A 22,096-nucleotide genomic window follows, 5' to 3' on the forward strand; every position below is an offset into this window, starting at 1 on the left:
ATGCAAGCCTAGAGCTGCAGCAAGCCAGAATGGCTGCATGGTTGCCCAGACAACTTCCTGGGGCACCCACCAGGCTGCCTCTTCCTGCCCCTACCCCTTCCCCGCCCAGTTCCTTCTCCTCTCCCCTCCCCCCACAAGTGCCTTCTGATGCCGCAAAACATCTGATCTGCGGCAGGTGGTAGGCGCTGAAAGGGAGTGGGAGGTGCTGATCAGCAGGGCCCACTGGCAGGCAGGAGGTGCTGGGAGAGAGGGAGGTTCTGGTAGGGGGGCTCCACCTCACACCCCCAACCACTCTCCTCCTCGCTGTCTGCCCACCCACCACCTCCCTACCCCCCTCCCGCCTGCCACTCACCTCCCCAGCCCGCCCGCCTCACCTCCCCATCCGCCTGCTCATGATTTTTTCGAAATGCGGCTCCCTCTCAAAGCATGGAGCCTGGGGCAGTCACCCCGATTGGCCATACCCAGGGGCATACCTGCCAAAGACCCACAGGTGAGTTATTCTTTACAGCACTACAGCACACAAAGTGCACCGTGGGTGTTTTCAAAACACCAGGGAAGCCCCCTGTCATAAACAGATAGCTAAGGGTTAATGTCTCTTTCACCTGAAGCACCTGACCAGAGGACCAATCAGGAAACTGGATTTTTTCAACTCTGGGTGGAGGGAAGTTTGTGTCTGAGTCTTTGTTTCCTGTCTGCCTGCTTTCTCTGAGCTTTGGAGAAGTAGTTTCTGCTTTCTAATCTTCTGTTTCTAAGTATAAGGACAAAGAGATCAGATAGTAAGTTATATGGTTTCTTTTCTTTGGTATTTGCATGAATATAAGTGCTGGAGTGCTTTGATTTGTATTGTTTTTGAATAAGGCTGTTTATTCAATATTCTTTTAAGCAATTGACTCTGTATTTTGTCACCTTAATACAGAGAGACCATTTGTATGTATTTTTTCTTTCTTTTTTATATAAAGCTTTCTTTTAAGACCTGTTGGAGTTTTCTTTTCTGGGAAATTTCAGGGAAATTGAGTCTGTACTCACCAGGGAATTGGTGGGAGGAAGAAATCAGGGGGAGATCTGTGTGTGTTGGATTTGCTAGCCTGATTTTGCATTCCCTCTGGGTGAAGAGGAAAGTGCTTTTGTTTCCAGGACTGGGAACGGAGAGGGGGAGTCACTCTGTTTGGATTCACAGAGCTTGTGTCTGTGTATCTCTCCAGGAGCACCTGGAGGGGGGAAGGGAAAAAGGATTATTTCCCTTTGTTGTGAGACTCAAGGGATTTGGGTCTTGGGGTCCCCAGGAAAGGTTTTTCAGGGGGACCAGAGTGCCCCAAAACACTCTAATTTTTTGGGTGGTGGCAGCAAGTACCAGGTCCAAGCTGGTAACTAAGCTTGGAGGTTTTCATGCTAACCCCCATATTTTGGACGCTAAGGTCCAAATCTGGGACTAAGGTTTGACACCGCCTGCCCCAGAGAGTTGGTGCTTTATTTTGGGGGTTTTTTAAACAGATGGATACATTGAGAAGTTAAGCAACTTGTCAAGTATCAAACAGCGTGTCAGTGGCAGGGCTTGGGAGAGCACACAGCTCTCCAGTCACCCAATGTCCCAGCCTTAAGATCCATTTTATCAGGGATCTTTGCCACAAGGACTGTTGTCCACTGAGAGAGAGAGAGAGGCCACCAACTCAACGCGCTGCAGTTGGATGAAAGTCACGGCATACCCAGGGTCATCCCTAGGGGATGGAGTGGCCTGAGACATAGGCGCAGAGTTTCTAATCTGCCAGGGGCATGCTCCTCCCCACTCCACCCCATCCCCACCCTGGCTCTGGGACCCTATAAAGGGGGAGGGTCCCACAGCCCAGGCTTCAGCCCAAGCCTGAACGTCTACACTGTCCCATAGCCCGAGCCCCGCAAGCCTGAGTCAGCCGACACGTGCCAGCCATGGGTGTTTAATTGTAGTGTGGACATACCCTCAGAGGGCTGCAGGCTGCTATTGCTCTGGCCCCTTTGGGTGGTTCTTCCTGCGGCGCCTAATCTCCACGGTGTTCCTTGGATGTGGCTCTACACGGCCTCTTGGTGGCAACATGGGAACATCGGCTGCCCCAGACGCCTCAGGCCTGGGTTCTAGTGCTGCAAGGGGGATAATAGCACCACCCTGTTGTGAAGTGCTCAAATACTGTGGTAACAGAGACCACACAAGTACTTAAAATAGCTCAGGGGAGGCTTTCAAAGGCAGTGGAATTTGGGCACTTCACTCCCATAGGTTCCTTCTGGATTCCAACCAGTGAGTGAAAGGCAAAAAGCTCCATATTGCTAAATGCCTGATCCATGGACACACCTCCTAAATGATCATCATCTAACGTGGTATGAAATGATTCCTTTCAGCCTAGCACAGGTCGGTTGCTTCCCATCAGGCATCTAAGTTCTCACAAAGTCCTTATATTTCTCCAGTTTAGCATTTCAATCACAGGCAGAACTTATTGAACTCTCTCAGCATTAAGACTCCATGTGATTAGATTATGAAATCTTTTAATTCGAGGCAGCTGAGAAATAAAGGAAGCTAAAAATGCCTCAACAATCCTAAGGAAGGAAGGAAAGGAAGCATCACACCGACACATACACTACGTATCTGGGTCTATGCAGATGTACCAAAAGAAGCAACTTCAGATTTAAATAGAGCCACAAACCGTGATGTAAACTTTGTGGGTCGAATTTTCCATTGCATTGCCTTTTTATGCTGCTCCACTGGGAAGGGAGTGGATAAAATTGGGCCACCTCTCCCCGCAATGCTCCTTTTGACCCAGCACTGTGCATCGGAGAAACTCCCCAACACACATGCACTCTGGGGACACTAGGACCCAGCTGGTGTCATCTCCCCAATTCTGCCGTTTCAAATCTAGCCCAGGCTGCTGATCCCCCAAAGCTGATGCAACCTAAGGGCTATACATGGTGACCCACGTGAAATAACTTGTTGATCTCAGCCAGCAACGCCTAGTCAACAGGCATTCAGATCACCGAGCCAGAAGCACCTTTGTTTGGGGTCTCCTCAGAAAGACCCCCTCAGGGAGAATGAAGGTCTTGCCGGGAAGCATGGGAAAACCTTGTCCAGGCAATGCCTATGCCACACCTGTTCTGCGCCTGCAAGACTTTACTCTCCAAACAGCAGCAGTCCGGCATCCTTGGCCAGCATCCAGTTCATGAAATAGTAATACAGAAAATAAAACTTACAAGGAACTGTATAATGCTCTTTTTAAAAATAATCTGCTAGTTATAAATCACGATCAGGTCAGTGGAAAGACATATGAAATCAATGATCTTACATATGTATAGGGTTAGGGGCCCCTTATCATAGCATCTGAACACAATTTTTAATGTATTTACCCTCACATGACCCCTGGGAGGCAGGGCAGGACTGCAGGCTCAGGTGTACAAGCAGAGAACTGAGGGTATGTCTACATCTACAATTTTGCAGTGCTGGTTGTTACAGCTGTATTAGCACAGCTGTATAGGGCCAGCGCTGCAGAGTGGTCACACTTACAGCAACCAGCGCTGCAAGTGGTGTTAGATGTGGCCACACTGCAGCGCTGTTGGGCGGCTTCAAGGGGGGTTAGGGGAACGCGAGAGCAAACTGCGGGGAAGCAGGTCTCCTTCCCCGCGGTTTGCTCCAGTGTTCCCCAAACCCCCCCCCCCCAAGCAGGTCTCCTTCCCCGCGGTTTGTTCTCGCGTTCTCCAAACCCCCGTGCAAGCAGGTCTCCTTCCCAGCGGTTTGCTCCGGTGTTCCCCGAACCCCCCTGCAAGCAGGTCTCCTTCCCAGTGGTTTGCTCCGGTGTTTTTTGAACCCCCGTGCAAGCAGATCTCCTTCCCCACGGTGTGCTGTCGCATTCCCTGAACCCCCCTGCAAACCGCGGGGAAGGAGACCTGCTTGATTACCAGAGAGGCTTCCTCTGGTATGCTGGGATACCTGCTTATTCCACGGAGGTCAAGAAAAATGCTGGTGAGTGTTTACACCTGATGACCAGCGCTGGATCACCAGCGCTGGATCCTCTACACCCGAGTTTCAACGGGTGTACGGCCAGCGCTGCAAATAGGGAGTTGCAGCGCTGGTGATGCCCTGCAGATGTGTATACCTCCTAAGTTGCAGCGCTATAACTCCCTCACCAGCGCTGCAACTTTGTGGTGTAGACAAGGCCGTAGATTCAAAGGCCCAGATCCCAGGCTTGTACTCAAACCACTGGGCCATCTCTTTTCTCTGTAGAACAGGGATACAAAGCAAGAAAGTTTGACCCTCAGTGAGTGATAGTTAAATGAGGCCACCTTGAAATATTTCTGATTTTCCTATTTACTCCCCATCCTTCCCGTCTCGGAAATAGAAATATTTTTGTTTCCTTCTTCGATTTTATTTTTGTTGTAGTTGTGGAAAAAAGAAAAAAAAAAAGGGGGGACTGGGTTTGGCTCCTAAATTTGGCTGGTTTGGCATAACAGGCAAATGGCTTTTCAAAGAAGGGTGGGGCATGATATAGCCAGCCCCGGTTCCATAGTCACTAGCCCGATCCCTGCTTTAACGTGAAGTGATAAAATAGGCTCCTTACCAATGGCTTCGTATAAAGTTAAGCAGCAGGATGACAGTGCCCAGGCAGTAACATGCAGTATATGGAGAGCCACAGACTCTACTGAGAACTCGGGTTTTGTGTTCCCATCTTGCTACCTAAATGAACAAAAAACAAAGGGTGTTTGAGGCAGAGAGACACATGTTGCGGTTTCTTATTTTAGTGCTGACAATGCTACCCCCGTAACAGACACAACCTTTTTATAACTAAAAAGTACCAGAAGCCGAATGATCATTCAAGAATTGATTAGAAAGGAGCAGAAGATATTGAACGGACTTGGCTTAAATAGAACACATTAGAGAACACCCCTTTCTAAATTCTGTAACCCTCTCAGGAGCTACCTTAAACCCCAGTAGTGTATACATTTTTCCATCAGGTTAGAACCTCAATGACTTGTTCACAGGGAAGCCAGGAATGGAAAAAGTCTAAAATAAACTAGCCAGGACTGTTGCTACTGCGTAGAGAGGGGAAAATATTAAGGGTAGTATTTTCTTCTTCTGCTGCTCCTTGTTCATGCCAATCCTTCCATATTTTCTCAATTCTTTTGCCCTGGATCAGATAAGCCATGGCCTAATTTACAACAATTCCTTGCCTGATCCCATGCTTTATTTTGGCTTTTGAAGCCATAAGAAGATACAAACTCCAGGCCTCACAAGCTAAAACTCTGGTCACCAGGAGAGAAGCAGCACTGAGTGACTAAGTTAGGTCACATGAAGTGAGCTTGTATGTCTGGGCTCAGGCTGTGCAAAGGAAAACACAAGCAGCCAAGAGTGGGATATTCAGGTTGTACAGTTTCCCCTCCCAGTTCTGGCACCTCACTAAGACTCTGTTCTGAAGCCCACTGAAGTCAATGGGAATTTTTCCCACTACTTCAAAGGCTCTGTATTGGGCCCCAACCCTGCTGAGGCATCGCTCCCCCAGGTTGATCCTCTGCAGGGTAATTTGAGACCGAGTTCAGGGGTCTGATGCCAGATGTACATTTGATCTCAAAGTCCTGTGACCCTATATATTTCTTAAATGACAGATACACACTTCAAATAACCCACTGGCTTATCTCTGCATGTCCATTGTGCCTTTGCCTGTTCGTGATTCCCAGTTTTAATCACAGGGGTCTTGTCTACTCTCCTGTGTCATCTTTGTCCATTGCTATCTAGGATCATTATATAGAAGAGAAGAGATTTAGAAAACATGATCTGTGAGAAAAGGTTGGAAGAATTGGGCACGTTTAGTCCAGAGAAAGCTGAGAGGGGACATGATAACAGTCTCCAGATAGTAAAGGGTTGTTATAAAGAGGACAGTGATCAAGTGTTCTCCATGTCCACCAAGGGTGAGACAAGAAGGAATCAGCTTATCTTACAGCCAGGGAGATTTAGGCTGGATATTAGGAAAAACCTCTCTCACTATAAGGATAGTTAAGCACTAGAACAGGTTACATGGGAGGTTGTGGAATCCCTGTCATTGGAAGCTTTTAAAAACAGGTTAGACAAACACTTGTCAGGGATAATCTAGCTATATTTAGTGTCTGTCTACACTTAAAATTATACAGCAAGACAGTTGCTTTGCTGTAGCATTTCAGTGTAGACAGTACAGCAAAGGGAGGGGTTCTCCCGTCACAATCCACCTCCTGAATCGGCAGAAGAATTCTTCCATTAACCTGGCACTGTCTACAGCAGGGGCTAGGTTAGGGTGACCAGATGTCCCGATTTTATAGGGGCAGTCCCGCTATTTGGGGCTTTTTCCTATATAGGCTTCTATTACCACCCCCCACTCACTGTCTGGTCACCCTAGGCTAGGTTGGCATAGCTACGTCTCTTGGAGGTGAATTTTTCACAATGCTGAAAGACATAATTATGCCGATATAAGTTTCAGCATAGACCAGCCCTTCATCTTGACTCTGCACACAGGGATGGAGTTAAGGACCTTGACCCTAGATGACCCTTCCAGCCCTACATGTCCAAGATTCTATTGTATGTTTTTTGTTAGTAGTAGTTCTGTATTCATTCACGCGCACCCACGCATGCACAATGTATCCCTGGACGATGAATTAACACCCAGTATAGCACATTCTGTTTTCAATTTCCAATGATTTCTGAGGCAGCACAGATGCAATGAGGCTGTATGGACAAACAGACAGCAGGATTCCCACCCCAAAGATCTTATGACCTAAAGAGCATTGCCCCTGACTCATCCGGGAATTCATCAATGAATCACCAATGGGAATTTTTTCCAGTGACTTCGACAGAATTTGGATCAGGCTCACATACACAGGATTGGCACCTGCCTGATTCACGAACGTACAGATAACTTTGTGTTTGTGAACTGGCTGCAGCTATGTTAAGTGGCACATTTAGGACCAAATTCATCTGTAAAAAGGGAATGCCATGCCATTGATTTCAACCAAATTTCACCTATTTACACCAGGGCTGAACATGGCCCGCCTCGCATGTGTCTTGTTACTCCATCTATGCATATATTCTAGGTGTATTTGATAAATGATCAGTTCTTAGAAGCAGAGAGGAGGGAATTTGGAAGGCAATGCTGGTCCAAAAGCACAAAGTGCGACCTCTGGTGAGTGAGGCAGATTTCGGCAGGTGAAGAGATGCAACACTCAGATAAGCAGGGCATCGGTTTTGCATGCCAAGAGTTGATTCAATTAGTTATGCAACGATTGTCCTGAAATTACAGATCCACTAATGACTGAGAAATCAGATTTATAGTCTCTTGCTTGCTGGTATAAATAGTTTGTATTTTAAATTGAATTTAAAGCACAGTGCGTCACGCTGCTGCTAAAAAGGGATCTGCTGTTTGAATCTATCAAAGGAAGAAATGAGGTTGGATGAGTTATGACCTTTTGGAATTTTTTTTTTTTTTTTTTTTAAATAAAAAGGACCACAAACAGATGATTGAGTCATTGGGATGGAGGGGAGGGGTTGCTATATGCTGGTAATTTATGCAAACTTCTTAATACTCATGCTTTCAATGGGAATTATTGTGGCTGCACTCAATTGGATTGTGACTTGAGGCTTATTTTGGAAGCATTCAACACATCCACAGAGTACTTCACTCACGAAGCAGGTCAAATACAAATCAGGACACACACTTTTCCTACAGCACCTAGATTGGCAAGGCTGCCCCTGCTGGATCAGAGTGGAGTGCATCAGTTAGTCTCTCCTGAAACACAAATCTTTGGAGGTCCACCTAGGTGACCACGGTGGTCCCTTCTGGCCTTTACAAAACAAAAAACTCTGTGCATCTTTGATACGTTTTCAATGAATTTCAGCTGAGAATGAATACCTGACAGGTAGATTTCAAACTCTTCAAAGAAGAGATTGTCTCTCGATATGTGTTTGCCCAGTACCTAGCACATTGGGGCCCTACCCAATTGTGTTGGGGGCCTCTAGGTGCTACCCCATTCCAAAAAATAAATGATACAAACCACAACAATTAACGTGAAGTGATTTGGGATATACCAAATGACTATTTAGATGACTATTACTTCTATAGCACCTCTTCCTGCTGTCCACATACCTCAGCGATACGGGGGTACGGAGTGGCTAGAAGGATCTTAAAAGTGCATTAAATCACACAAATTCTCTGCTGCCAGGCCCTCTTTTACTTTGCTGAAGTCATAACCACAGAGAATCTGACCCTACATCTATAGTACCACAGTGCCTGTGTGAGGGAGGTAGCTAAGTCTTACAGATTGAATAATGGGTTTTGTGACTTGCCCAAAGGTCACACAACAAAAGTTTGGGTTTAGACAACAGTAAAATCCAGGTCTCCTAAAATTTAGGTTGACCTTGCTCTATCCCTCTGGGGGTATATTTAAAAACTCACACCTCTGAGAGACAGATTTAAGTCAACCTGAGCCCCTCTGTAGACAGCACTAGGTCAATGGAAGAAATTTAGCTACCACCTCTCGGAGCGGTGGGTTTAGTACAGCGATGGAAGAACCTCTTCCATCACTGTGATAAGTGTCCAAACCAGGGTCGCCAGAACAGGGGAGGTCAGGGCTCTCCCACTTTTTACCAGCCATCAGGGCGACCGATGCGGGGAGAGGTACCCCCACACTGTTAGGGTACTTCCTCCGCTCCCAGTCTAAACTATAGCAGCACAACCGCAGCGCTTCTTGTGAAAACACAGCCCAAGACTTTCACTACCTTGTAACGCTTCCCCTGCTCTTGATGAGTCCAGCAATGACCAAAAGTTATTTGTGTAACATTTTCCAGCACTCAGAATAAAAATAATTCAGTGCAAGTCCCTAGAAAGCTTGCTCTAGGGTCCCATGTACTCTGTCATTTCTTGTTAAATTTTTTCACATTGACCAGAACAGCATGCCAATATTACAAGTGATCCAACGTTTCCCACAAACCATGATTCATACTCGATTTGAGCCCTTCCCCAGCGATTTGTACAAATGCTCAAAACACAATTAAAGGAAACAAACACACACCTCAAATGGCTGCCACTGCAGTGAACAAGAAATTGATTTGGATTGCTTGGTCTTTTATAGGGGCAAAAATCTTACAGCATTTATTTCATAGAATATCAGGGTTGGAAGGGACCTCAGGAGGTCATCTAGTCCAACCCCCTGCTCAAAGTAGGACCAATCCCCAACTAAATCATTTAATTTGAGCAGGACTGTAAAGATCAGATTACAAATGTGACATCCACTCCAAAAGCAGCTTCAGCTCTCAAATTTGGTTAAACATTTAATCAACTGGAAATGCTATTTATTGCTTTGCATGCACCACGGACAATATCCTTTCATTAATATTTAGTGTTTGTTCCAGGGAACTGGATTTTATTCCATCATCCAAGCGAGTTGACTTTTAAATGTGTTACATTTTAATTTGCTCATCCCCAGCTTTGAAATAGAGGCTTGGTTCTATTTTGTGTGACTCCATTTTTGTATTTGGTTTACCATAGATGTACAGCATGAAACCAGATGCCTCTGAGCCTGAGAGATCTTTGGCATCTCTATGCTAACCCATCTGTCTAGGTTGTTATCTGACCCCCCTTTCCACAGTATCAGAGCCCCTCACAATCATTAGTGAATTTAGCCTTACAAAGCACCAGTGAGGTAAGGAAGGATTAGCATTGTGTAGAAGCAGCTACATCAGTGCAAACTAGGTAAGTTTAAGTTCACAACAGGAAGGTTTACATGGGGCAACCAGAATGCAACACGGTTCAGCGCTCTACAGTTCACATCCCCATAGTTCAGATTGCGGCGCCTTGTAGACAAGGCCCAAGCGACTTGTCCAAAGCCACACAGGGAGCACGTGCCAGAGCTGGGAAGTAAACCCAGATCTCCGGAGACTGAAGTTTGGTGCTTTCGCTGCGAGGCCACCCTGATGCCCATAAGAGACAGCCGAGGTGCCCTGTATGTTTTAACATGTTCTCCCATGGAGTGTAGGAAGCACCCTCTCCCGCTTGCAGAGGGGTGTGCTCCAGCACACGGCACGTATGAGGAAAAGGGTGCCGGGATCTGTGGGTGCTCCTGAGCTGGTCTCCAATTCATTCTGCCTCTTTACCTGGGTTTAGGGGAGGAAGAGTGAAGGGGAAGGATTTGTCCCTAGACGTAGTGTATATTGCATCATTCACTGGCACAAGGAAATCTACCTATGCAGTGGTTAGGAAACAAGACACAAGAGAACTCTTTTCACACCGGCAGAGGCACGGTCCTGCTGACAGGCAGGTAAAACAAGCACAATTAGCGCGATGTCTCATTAACATAATTCGTGATAACAAAAGGTTGTGAAGGGTTATTAAACTTCATGTTTCAGGCCATTCTCTAACTAGTAAACACCAGGATGAGACCCAGTGAGGCAGGGGAGCAAATCTCCCCACATCTGCCAGCTGCAGGGTTCTTACAGCTTCCCTTCGAAGCACCTGGTGCTACCATTGTCGGAGACAGGACATTGGGATAGATGGACCTTGATTCTGATCCAGTGTGGCAACTCCTAGGCTCCTAAGCTGTAGTCAGTGCGACTGAGTTAAAATTATAAGATCTACTGAGGGCTAGCTGCTCCTAGGTGGATTAGCCCCAAAGGAAGGCAAAGGAGAGGGTTTGAGGTGGGGTGCAGAGTGTCCTGCTGAACTCATGGATCCTAGGGGATCTGCCAAAGATCAGAGCCGCACTGGCTCCAAGCCCCGCAGCCATAGGGGAGCACAATCCCAGAAGTCATGCTGCCCACTGGCAGATGTCATTCATGGATGGATTTAGTCTGTGGCAAGTGAACCCACAGGAGTGATGGCAGACTAAGTCCACTCTGACTTCCATATGGTTAGAAGGGAAGGCAGAAACATCTCTTTATGGACCCAATCTTCTGGGCCCTGCGACCTACACCTCACAGGAGTAGAGGGCAGCATAGCATCTGAGTTGATCCTTGTAAATTAATAAAATCCTTGCAATTCTACCATAAGACCCCTAGCAATGCACAGTTTGCCTGCCTGTACATCACCTGCATTAGCTCATGAGTATCTGACATTATCTTGTTCATAAGTCAAACACAAGACTTCAGTGCAAATCTGGGGAAAGAAGTCATCTTTCAAGCCACCTGTCTGTTCTTGTGCTTTTTGTGGCCTAGAGGACGCCTATATCTGGCCATTCTGAACCCCCAAATTGCATGTGTGCTATGACAACAAACACTGATTTCTGCTGGATGGTTTCCTTGAATAATTCATTTCCCTCCTGAGTCTAGAGGATCCAATGAACCAGCACATAGAATCATAGAAGATTTAGGGTTGGAAGGGACCTCAGGATGTTACCTAGTTAAACCCCCTTCTCAAAGCAGGCCCAATCCCCAACTAAATCATCCCAGCCAGGGCTTTGTAAAGCTGGGCCTTAAAAACCTCTAAGGATGGAGATTCCACCACTTCCCTAGGGAACCCATTCCAGTGCTTCACCATTCTCCTAGTGAAACAGTGTTTCCTAATATCCAACCTAGACCTCCCCCACTGCAACTTGAGACCATTGCTGCTTGTTCTGCCATCTGCCACCATGGAAAACACCCTAGCTCCATCCTCTTTGGAACCCCCCTTCAGGTAGTTGAAGGTGGCTAACAAATCCCCCCTCACTCTTCTCTTCTGCAGACTAATTAACCCCCGTTTCCTCAGCCTCTCCTCATAAGTCATGTGCCCCAGCCCCTGCTCATTTTTGTTGCCCTCCGCTGGACTCTCTCCAATTTGTCCACATCCCTTCTGTAGTGGGGGGCTCAAAACTGGACACAATACTCCAAATGTGGTCTCACCAGTGCCGAATAGAGGGGAATAATCACTTTCCTTGATCTGCTCACACTGCTCCTACTAATGCAGCCCAATATGTCGTTAGCCCTCTTGGCAACAAGGGCGCACTGCTGACTCATATCCAGCTTCTTGTCCACTGTAATCCTCAGGTCCTTCTCTGCAGAACTGCCGCTTAGCCAGTCAGTCCCCAGCCTGTAGCAGTGCATAGGATTCTTCCATCCTAAGTGCAGGACTCTGCACTTGTCCTTGTTGAACTTCATCAGATTTCTTTTGGCCCAGTCCTCCAATTTGTCTACGTCACTCTGGACCCTCCACATGCTTTTCTCACATGACTGCTGGACTAAGAGAGCAGACACGGTGTATAACCCATTACCATCCAGCAACAAATAGTGCTAAGTAGATGTCTGCCATAGGTCGGATTATATTTAGCCGTGACTGTTACTGTGGACTGCATTAATAAATCACCCCAAATTGTATCACTTAACTGATCCAACACCAGTTCCCTCCCCTTGGACTTGTCCACTGACAAGGCTCAGCAGGCACGTTTTCACGTAACTGAAGAAGGACTTGAGAATGAAATGGATCCTCAGCCAGGATAGGGCTGTTGTCAAAGTGACAGCTGTCTGCCGTGAGGGAATGGAAGCATTAGCAACGCTTTAACTAGACATCATTAGCAGCGGGAGACTCAACCAGCAGGAGCTCTTCTAAGTCTCTATCTACATTCATCACAGTTTGTGCCTAAGACATCACCTGCACCCTCACACCAGGGGGTGTTCTCATCCATCGGCAAGCGTTCTGAAGGCATTTACTACACTGCCATCGGGACTCATGTTCCACTGTCAGCAAGAACGTGATCAGCAGAAGCTCTGGGCAGCCAAGGCAAGAAAAAAAAAAAAAGAATAGAAAAAAAAGCAAATTAATTTGTACAAGCTGGTAATTGTAGCTGCTATCTGTATGAAATCTCTATTGAGTTTATTTAAATATGTTCTCCGTGCAGCTCATACAGGAATTATCAAGGTGTTTCTGCAGATGAGATATTGCCATGCAGTCTTCAGGGGACCAAGTGCTGATTAGGAGACATTAATTAGCTGTTTAAACAGTACTTGACTTGTTCTTACAATTAGCCATCATCTCACCTCGACAGTATTCCATAATACAGTAGAAGAATAGATATCAAGAGCCCATCTGAGGGGCTGGTTTTCTGAATTAAATCTTTCAGATTACGACCATTTCCCTTTAGCTGCACGTCTGCCTCCCCCAGTGCCACTGAAAGAATGGGCGCGAGAGGAAAGGAGCCAGATTGCCTTGAATGAAAGAGGGCATTCGTGTCCCGCTGACTTTCTAAAGGGACACCAGCTTTTCCAGCACATCAGATACAAATGACCGGTCTTCACCTCTTCCCCAGCCCCCGTCGACCCTTGTGCACTGCTGAGTGTCAGCTCCCAACCAGGCCTCATCAACAATGCCAGTCTTTACCATTCAGCAGTCCCGTGCTTCTTCTAACACAGAGGTGGACAAACGTTTTGGCCCAAGGGCCACGTTGGGGTTGTGAAACTGTATGGAGGACTGGATAGGGAAAGCTGTTCCTCCCCAAACAGACTGGCCCCTGCTCCCTATCTGCCCCCTCCCACTTCCCACTCCCTGACTGCCCCCCTCAGAGCCCCCAACCCATCCAATCTCACCCCGGCTTCTTGTCCCCTGACCGTCACCCAGGGACCCCGCCCCCTATCCAACCCCCCACCCCCAGTCCTCTGACTGTCCCAACCCCATCCACATCCCTCAGGACTCCCACGCCTATCCAATCCCCACCCCGTTCCCCGTCCCCTGATCAAACCCCCAAACCTCCACATCATGCTCTGTCCCTTGACCACCCCCCAGAAACCCCTGCTCCTAACTCCCCCCCCAGGACCTCACCCCCTATCCAACCGCTCCCTGTTCCCTGATTGCCCCCACGACTGCCTGCCCCTTTTCCAACCTCCCCCTGCCCCCTTACCAGGCTACTCAGAGCAGCAGGACTGGCTTATTGGAAAGCCTGGGAGGTGAGCAGGCACAAACCATGCAGCCCAGCAGGAGCGGCAGGTCAGAGTGTTTCCTGCGCAGCAGCAGGGGAGCGGGAACAGCAGGAGAGGGGCCGGGGGCTGGCTTCCCCGGCCGGGAACTCAGGGGTTGGGCAGGACGGTTCCATGGGCTGGATGTGGCCCACAGGCGCAGTCTGCCCACCTCTACTCTAACACCTGCATCCTTTCTCCCATGCTACCCTTTATGCACAGGCGGTGCTCCCCATAAACACCTGCAAAGCCACTACAGTATCACCCTCCAAGTCTCTTATTAGAGCTCACCTCTACCGCGATGCCTACATAACACTGAATGACAGCTAGGCAGCTGCTGTTCTACCACTGCCGGGTATTACACTGATCACAGTCATCTCATGGTTACCTTGTAGGTCCCACAGTTTCGTTGAATCCACATGTCTCTTGTCTTAGCCTTAGATTCTAAGGTCCTGGGATCAGGAATTGTCATTTTATGGCATGTGTACCATGCCTCGCTTAATGGGACTCTCCTCCCTGACTGGGGCTGCTAACACAATGCAAATATCGACTAATAATGCCATTGAAAAATAAGATTTAAAAGTAGTTTCATATGATCCAACTGCCCCTTAGTTCTGTCCACCCCAGATAACTTTTGTGCCTTTGCAACCACATTTTCTTTATCAGCAACTATTTTTCCCCTCACCTGGTTGTGGTGTGAAAGAGCCACACAAAGCACAGGGGAAATGGGCAAAGTATGACCTCAGTTCCATAATGGCACTTGCTGGCGCAGCTCCTGTTGCAAATGGGTAGTGGCATAGCAGTAAACCTGAACTTCAGTTTCACTGGCTGCCAAATACGTCCAGGCCTTGAACTGCGTGGGCAGAGGTCTGCACTGAGTAGAACCTTACCCTTCTTGCAAGCAAGGGCATCAGAATCTGGCCCCAAGCAAACAGAAGAGTTTGTTGAGGAGAAACACACACGGCAAATGAAGTGAACCCTGGGAATCATCATCACAATGAGGACACTGAAGTCCAGGAGTGGGTGGGCCAGGGAAGTGGAAGACCCAAACCAAATTTAGAAAATGCACTCTCCATAAAGAGGGGCAGGGAGGCATGGAAAGTGTTAGGTATTTTGCTTCCATTGGCTGTTCCAAATACTCCGGGCATCACCCTTTGACAACCTAACTCTGGAGAGCTGGTGTTTCACTCCTGCCATGGCTCTGAGTACTGCCACGCCAAGGCCATTCCCAGAAATGCCAACTCAGAGAGACCACGAAGACAAAGTGCTTCTCGACTCCCAGTATCGATCAGAGGGTTTCTGAAACACAGGATGATCCATCCTGTTTTCCAGCACCCTTGAGGAAGCCACCACCAGTTGATCTCAGACTAATAAGTTCTGCTCATATCTTCAGCTGCTAGAAGCTATTTAATTGCTTCCCTCCTGCACAGACTCAAACAGCAGCTCTGTACTGCAAGTCTTTTCTGTAGTGGCAAGGTGCTGGCAATGGATTTCTAAAAGAGCTTTTTAAAAATAAAAGAATAAACCTACGCAGCAACTTTAGTCAAGAATCTTCCACTAGCAGCTAGTGGATCACCAGCTTCCAAGCGGAAGCTGGTGTTAAGTGAATGGTCTGATTGAGGGCTTGGTTACACTTGAGAATTACAGTGCTATTGGTGGCTTTATAGCGCTGTAACTTACTCCCCGTCCACACTGGCAAGGCACATACAGCGCTGTATCTCCCTGGCTACAGCGCTGTATGTACTCCACCTCGACGAGAGGAATAAAGAGAACAGCGCTGGTGCTGCAGCGCTGGGGTACCAGTGTAAACAGTGATTAATCTTACTATGCTGTAACTGACCTCCAGAACCTTCCCATAATGCTTTTAAGTAAAGATAACACACTGTTTTGTTGTGATGCCTCTGTTTGTTTTGTTGTGAACTCGGGGCTCCCAGAGCTGCTTATCTAAAAAACACACACAGCTCCTGTTTGCAGTGAATGAGGAAGGCAGGGGGATCCCTTTGGAATGTCCACAGCTAGTGTTTGCTTGAGGAGAGAAGCAGTGCGGTGGGGGGGGGGGGGGGTCCGTTTCAGAGCAGCTGCTTATCTGGTCTGTGAGGAAAAAAACAAAGACGACTGTTTGCATTTACTGAATGAAAAAGGGGTGGGGGAAGGGGTGGGAACTTGCAAAGCAGGGAGCTGACAGTGTCAGCTACAAAAAAATCCACTCTGTCTCTCCCGCGCTCCCTGTCACACTCCACCCCACCCCCCTCTTTCGAAAAGCACGTTGCAGCCTTGAATGCTGGGATAGCTGCCTATAATGCACAACTCCCAACAGCGCTGCAAATGCTGCAAATGTGGCCACACTGCAGTGCTTTCCCTGCACAGCTGTATGAAGACAGCTTTAACTCCCAGCGCTGTACAGCTGCAAGGGTAGCCAAACCCGAGAGTGTCAGGACCTCTGGGCTGGACAGCTCATCCTTCTACACATTCTGTAAAGAGCCAAGTCCATTTACAGTGCTATGCCAATACTACTAATAATTAGGTATAAAATGTACCATAGCAAAATTCATGTGGTCAGTGAAAAGTGTAATTCCCAGTAGCTTGATAAGAAGGGACGGGTCGTATGTCCTATTTTCCATTCATGACATTATCCAGCAACAAATCGGAGTAATCAACTTTCCTTATGGAATTAGTATACGGTTTTTGTTTGGTTTTGCTTCTAGGGCCTAACAGTAATGCAAAAATATAGGCCCTTCTGTTCAGGAACCTGGCTGGCCTTGTGATTACAGCATCAGACTAGATCCTGGATGATCGGGGCTTTGTTTCCGACTCTGGCAAGTCCAAGGTTAAACAAGAAGGTTAACCCAGTCAAGCCCTCTGTTTTTCAGGTTCCCCTTCACGGGATGATGAGACTTAACTCATTAATATTTACAAACAGTTCAGAGATCCTCAAGTGCAAGCTGCTGGTCCAATTGCGGCTGAAGTCAAGGGAGGTTATTCCATTGGCTTTACTGGTCTTTGGAACAGGCCCTGAGTTTTTGTTATTGTTTTTCAGCCAAAAGAAACAGCAGTGGAGAGTTCACACACGTGGTAGCATTTCCTAACCTGGTAAAATGGCACATGAGTGATCAGCTTACTAACTCTTGTCTCCTCTAGAATTAAACCAGCAGATGAAGGAATAGTTTCACACAGAAAATAAGGATCTGCAGAATTCCTGTGAGAGCAGAAGGCGAGAAATCCAAGGAAGGACATGAGACACACTAGCACCTGAGAAAACTGAAGAAGAGAAATCCCAGTAAACAGCAGACTTATCAAGGGGTTTTTATGCAAAAATCAAGATTGTGTATGTGTCTTGTTGGGAGAGAGATGCTTGGCCTAGCAGCGGGAGCAGCTCTGGCCCTAACTCTGCTGGAATTTTGACCGGGTTTTTGGGTCTCATTTTTCCAGTTGACGATACTAGCCCATCTCTCTGTGTTGAAAGGGTTTAGTATGACTACATAAGCACCAGCTGCTGTCAACACAATAGCCCATGCCGAAAATGGCAAATTAAGCACCAGAAATTAAATCGTTTTCTCTGGGGTCTCTTTCGCAAAGAGGTTGGTGCGTGTTAGATACTAGAGAAGTCATTTGGGGCTGGTGTCAGATCTTCAGCAACTGGGACAGAGTAAGACTACTCTGGGTATTTAAAAGGGGTAAAAATGAATACTAGAGAAAGCTGGGTTAATTAAACAATGCATGAGTTTAGCCTAAAGGAACTATCTCCAGCGAATGTAATTGGACTGAAACGACATAGGTCACTTCGGTTTAATAGCCTTGAGCTGGGGAAACAAAACAGTTCCTCAGGTAAACAGAGAAGGGTTTCATAAGGACTAGAGTGTAGTTTACCTCGGAGTAGTCTTTTGAGATTACTTCCACACGCACCTTTTACCTTAAATCCACCCATGATAAATAGCCTGATAATAATTTCATTTCTCTAATAGTGTTTACGAGATTTGGTGATGGAAGTCCCATCTCATTAGCCCGCTGCAATAAAAACAAGCCCCGCTCAATGTTCTCTAAAGCAGCGTAAGTTTGTACATGTTCCATGAGCCGAATCCTCTTCCGCTTTAGCAAAAAACAAATGACGCGGAATATAATCTCACATTCACTAGCAATTTCCATCACAAAAATCTGAACAGTGGCTCTTCGGAGCAGAGAGCCCATTGTTTGCATAACAGGATCCGAGCTGAAGAGACAAATTCAAATTGTAAATGAGGCTTAATTTAAAAAACCAACAACACTGCAAGTAATTAACCACTGGAACAGCTTCCCAACAGAGGTGGTGGAGTCTTTAAATCCAGACTGTGTGTCTTTCTACAAGATATGCTCTAGCTAGATGTTATTGGACTCAATGGAAGAATTACCGGGTTGGGGCCTCTGGCCCGTGCCAGGTTGGAGGTTACACTAGATGATTGCAATGGTCCTTTCTGGCTTTAGCATTTACACACAAAAATGCTACAAAAATACGAATTGATCCACAACACCCTAAGGGAGGTGGAAAGCTATTCTGAACTCCCACTTTAAGGTGTGGCACAGACATGCAACGTTCCTTGGCCAAGATCATATTATGCAGCGCAGACAGAGTACAGGATATAATGGAGGAGTTATGTGCTCCCAGTCTTGTGTTTAAGTCACCAGACCACATTGCTAAAATACACTGAATACCCACTTCACTCCCTCTACAACCACAAGCAGAGTCTCTTGGAGTAAAAACAAAGCCAGCTGCAGAAACTTATGTTTATGAGCAAAGGAATGGGCCCAGATGGAGCAGGTCACAGTGGAAGGGGTTCAGGGAATGTATCCATATTTGGGGTTTGCACCAGAGGTAACCTGGAAGAACACTAGTCCTAGGACTTACTTATTTCAGTTATTCCTAGGACAGAAAGTGACAGATGTTTGTTTAATGGAATTTTGCCCAACTTTTGGGAGGGGGGGGCGGGGGAGGGGACTTGCAGTTTCAGCGACTTTGATTTATGCACTTCACTTTATTTACAACTCTAATTAAATGGTTACTTCTGCATATTAACTCCCCCAGCCCTGTACTTTCCCATTTTTGATGCAAAAGCCATTTTCACCCCCAAATATAGGCCCATTTTTCCTTGTAACATTCAGTGACCAGGCTCATTCTCAAATCCGTAACAAAAGGTCAAAGGAGGGGAGGGGATTTTCACTTGGTTTAGAATACTATGCTCATCTCTCAACCAGAGTTTGCTTTCATACAAGCCAGTTTACGTTCCAAAGAACTGGGATGACTTACTAAGGGTTGTGATGGCCATTTTAAAATCAAGATTGGAGGGTTTTCTAAAAAAGACATGCTCTAGTTCAAACAGGAACTAATTTGGGGAATTCCTATGGCCAGTGTTAGACGAAAGGTCAGACTAGATGACCGTAGTGGTCCCTTCCAGCCTTAAAATAATACATTTTTGGGAGAAAAAAAAATATCAAAATCACTGTTAGCATTTCAGTGCTGCTGACAAGTGTTAATATTAAGGAAATCAAGGCACATCATCTTTCCCTAAACCTCTGAAAGCATCTGGCTTCGGGCTAGATTACGAAAGTCAACAGAGCTATTTGTTTTAATATAAATTCACCCTTCCCCATGTTGGTGAACACTATCTAGCCCACAGAGTTTACACTGCAGAACAATGTTCAGAGTCACTCGCAGGGGTTATCAGAGATCTTACTGCATTACGTTGCCCTCCCACCTCATCCTCTTTACCAATGATATCACTTTTGGCAGCTTATTTGACCACCTCTTTCTTAAGCTTAACTGGGTTTGTTTCCATGCCATCCTCTCTGCAAGGAGCATTCTTCCTGAGCCAGTGCACAAAGTGACATTCCTCTCCTGGTTTAGGCCATGATTCATCGAAGGAAGTGCCTAAGTCTTATTGAAGTCAATGGGATTTAAAGACATGCCTGCATGCTTTACTGAACAGGCCTTATCTCTATTCTGAAGAGCCACTTCTACTGTGACATCTACAAAAGTTACTCAACAATGATATTTACAGATCCTAGATAGCCTTTCCCTCCTATCCTGTCCCCCCTGCTCCATTGTGACATTTCTGAAATCAGACCCTGATCCTGACATCTGGCCCACATGGGCAGAAAAGAGCATCAGGATGGAATCTTTCTGAAGTCAATGGTGTAGCCCAGGTGGAATCAACTGCAGGAATGGGGCCCCTAGACTTTGGGGGACCTGTTTGTGTGTTTTTATATTGTGAGGCACCTATCACACTTTTGGATGCTGTCAAATAATAAATGCAAATCTGTAGCCAAACTCACCACCGCAATAGCAATTAATATTGGTCAAATATAGTTAGGGGGTTTGGCTATACTAAAAATGGTCAGCAGCACTTGGCAAATGCAGCCACCTAACAAACGTATCTGAGTGCCCAAATCTCCACTGAGGCACCCGCAGAAACAGTAAGTATTTTAACCATCTGCCAATCTTTTAAATGTCACATTATCAGTAGGTGCCACAGTGTTTTAGTGACTGAGCTCTGAAATCACTCCTAGCAAGTTTTGAAAGATCAAGTGGTTCCAGGTGTAATAGAAATGAAGCAATCTGAGGAATCTGATATTTATTAAATCCTCCAATCATTGCTCTAGTAAGGCATGAGAGCTAACTTGAGTTGCTTCTTGTTCTTCCATAAGACATTGCAACATACCACAGTGGTTCCTCTGACGCATTATGACATTAGGGGTTGCAAAAGGGGCCAATCTTGCCATCTTTGCTTACGCTGAGTTGTACCTCGCTGTGCAAGTAGCTTGGAATCCAGTTAATTTCTGACTTCCCTCTTCATTCACCTGAAAATTTAGGTTGGGGAGATGGACCGCTAAGATGTCAAGTAGGACAATTGTTAAAGATTCAGAAGATGACGACAGGCCTTCCAGCATATTCCGCTAACGGGTGGGGGAGGGACAATCTGGAGGTTTTGGAGAAACTATAACATAAGCTTCTCAAACGGCAAACACATCAACATACAACCATCCCATTATGGCCAAACAAGGAAGAACCAAACCAAACCATGCCAAATCTTCAGCTGGACGTAGAATCAGAGAACTGGAAGGGACTTTGAGAGGTCATCTAGACTTGCCATGACTGCAGGGGACAGGACTAAGTATTATCTAGTTCTCAAACTGGGGGTCACAAGGTTATTATATGGGGGGTCATGAGCTGTCAGCTTACACTGCAAACCCTGCTTTGCTTCCAGCATTTATAATAGTGTTAAATATAAAAAAAAATGAGTTTTTAAATTGATGGAGAAGGAGTCCATACTCAGAAGCTTGCTACGTAAAAGGGACCACCAGCACAAAAGTTTGAGAATCACTTATCTAGACCATTCCTGACAGGTGTTTGTCTAGTCTATTCTTAAAAATCTCCACAGATGGAGATTCCACAACCTCCCTAGGCAATTTATTCTAGTGCTTAACCACCCTGACAGTTAGGATGTTTTTCCTAATGTCCAATTTAAACCTCCCTTGCTGCAATTTAAGCCCATTGCTTCTGGTCCTATCCTCAGAGGTTAAGAAGAATAATTTTTCTTCCTCCTCCTTGTAACAACCTTTTAGGTATTTGAAAACTGTTATGTCCCCTCTCAGTCTTCTCTTCTCCATCCCAACCACAACCAATTTTTTCAATCTTCCCTCATAGATCATGCTTCCAGAGCTTTTTGTTGCTCTTCTCTGGACTCTCTCCAATTTGTCCACATCTTTCCTGAACGGTGGCACCCAGAACTGGACACAATACTCCAGTTAAGGACTAATCAGCGCAGAGTAGAGCAGAAGAATAACTTCTTGTGTCTTGCTTACAACACTCCTGCTAATACAGCTCAGAATGATATTAGCTTTGTTTGCAACAGCATTACACAGTTGACTCATATTTAGCTTATGGTCCACTCTGACCCCCATCTCTCTTTCCGCAGTTCTCCTTCCTAGGCAGTCATTTCCCATTTTGTATGTGTGCAACTGATTGTTCCTTCCTAAGTGGAGTACTTTGCATTTTCCCTCATTGAATTTCATCCTATTTATTTCAGACCATTTCTCCAGTTTGTCCAGATCATTTTGAATTTTAATCCTATCCTCCAAAGCACTTCCAACCCCTCCCAGCTTGGTATCATCCACAAACTTTATAAGTTTACTCTGTATGCCACTATCTAAATCATTGATGAAGATATTGAACAGAACTGG

General features: G+C 46.3%; 1 protein-coding gene across 2 annotated transcripts in view; it reads right to left on the reverse strand.

The window, feature by feature from the left end:
• PEMT (phosphatidylethanolamine N-methyltransferase) overlaps nucleotides 1–22,096 on the reverse strand; it is a 98,247-nt gene that overhangs the window by 49,009 nt on the left and 27,142 nt on the right. For both annotated transcript variants that reach the window (XM_030578124.1, XM_030578123.1), the window contains exon 3: nucleotides 4,572–4,687. In XM_030578124.1, the coding sequence (XP_030433984.1) occupies nucleotides 4,572–4,687 (116 nt within the window). The remainder of the gene's footprint in view (nucleotides 1–4,571; nucleotides 4,688–22,096) is intronic.

The sequence above is a fragment of the Gopherus evgoodei genome, chromosome 10 (genome assembly GCF_007399415.2).
Source record: "Gopherus evgoodei ecotype Sinaloan lineage chromosome 10, rGopEvg1_v1.p, whole genome shotgun sequence".
NCBI lineage: Eukaryota > Metazoa > Chordata > Testudines > Testudinidae > Gopherus > Gopherus evgoodei.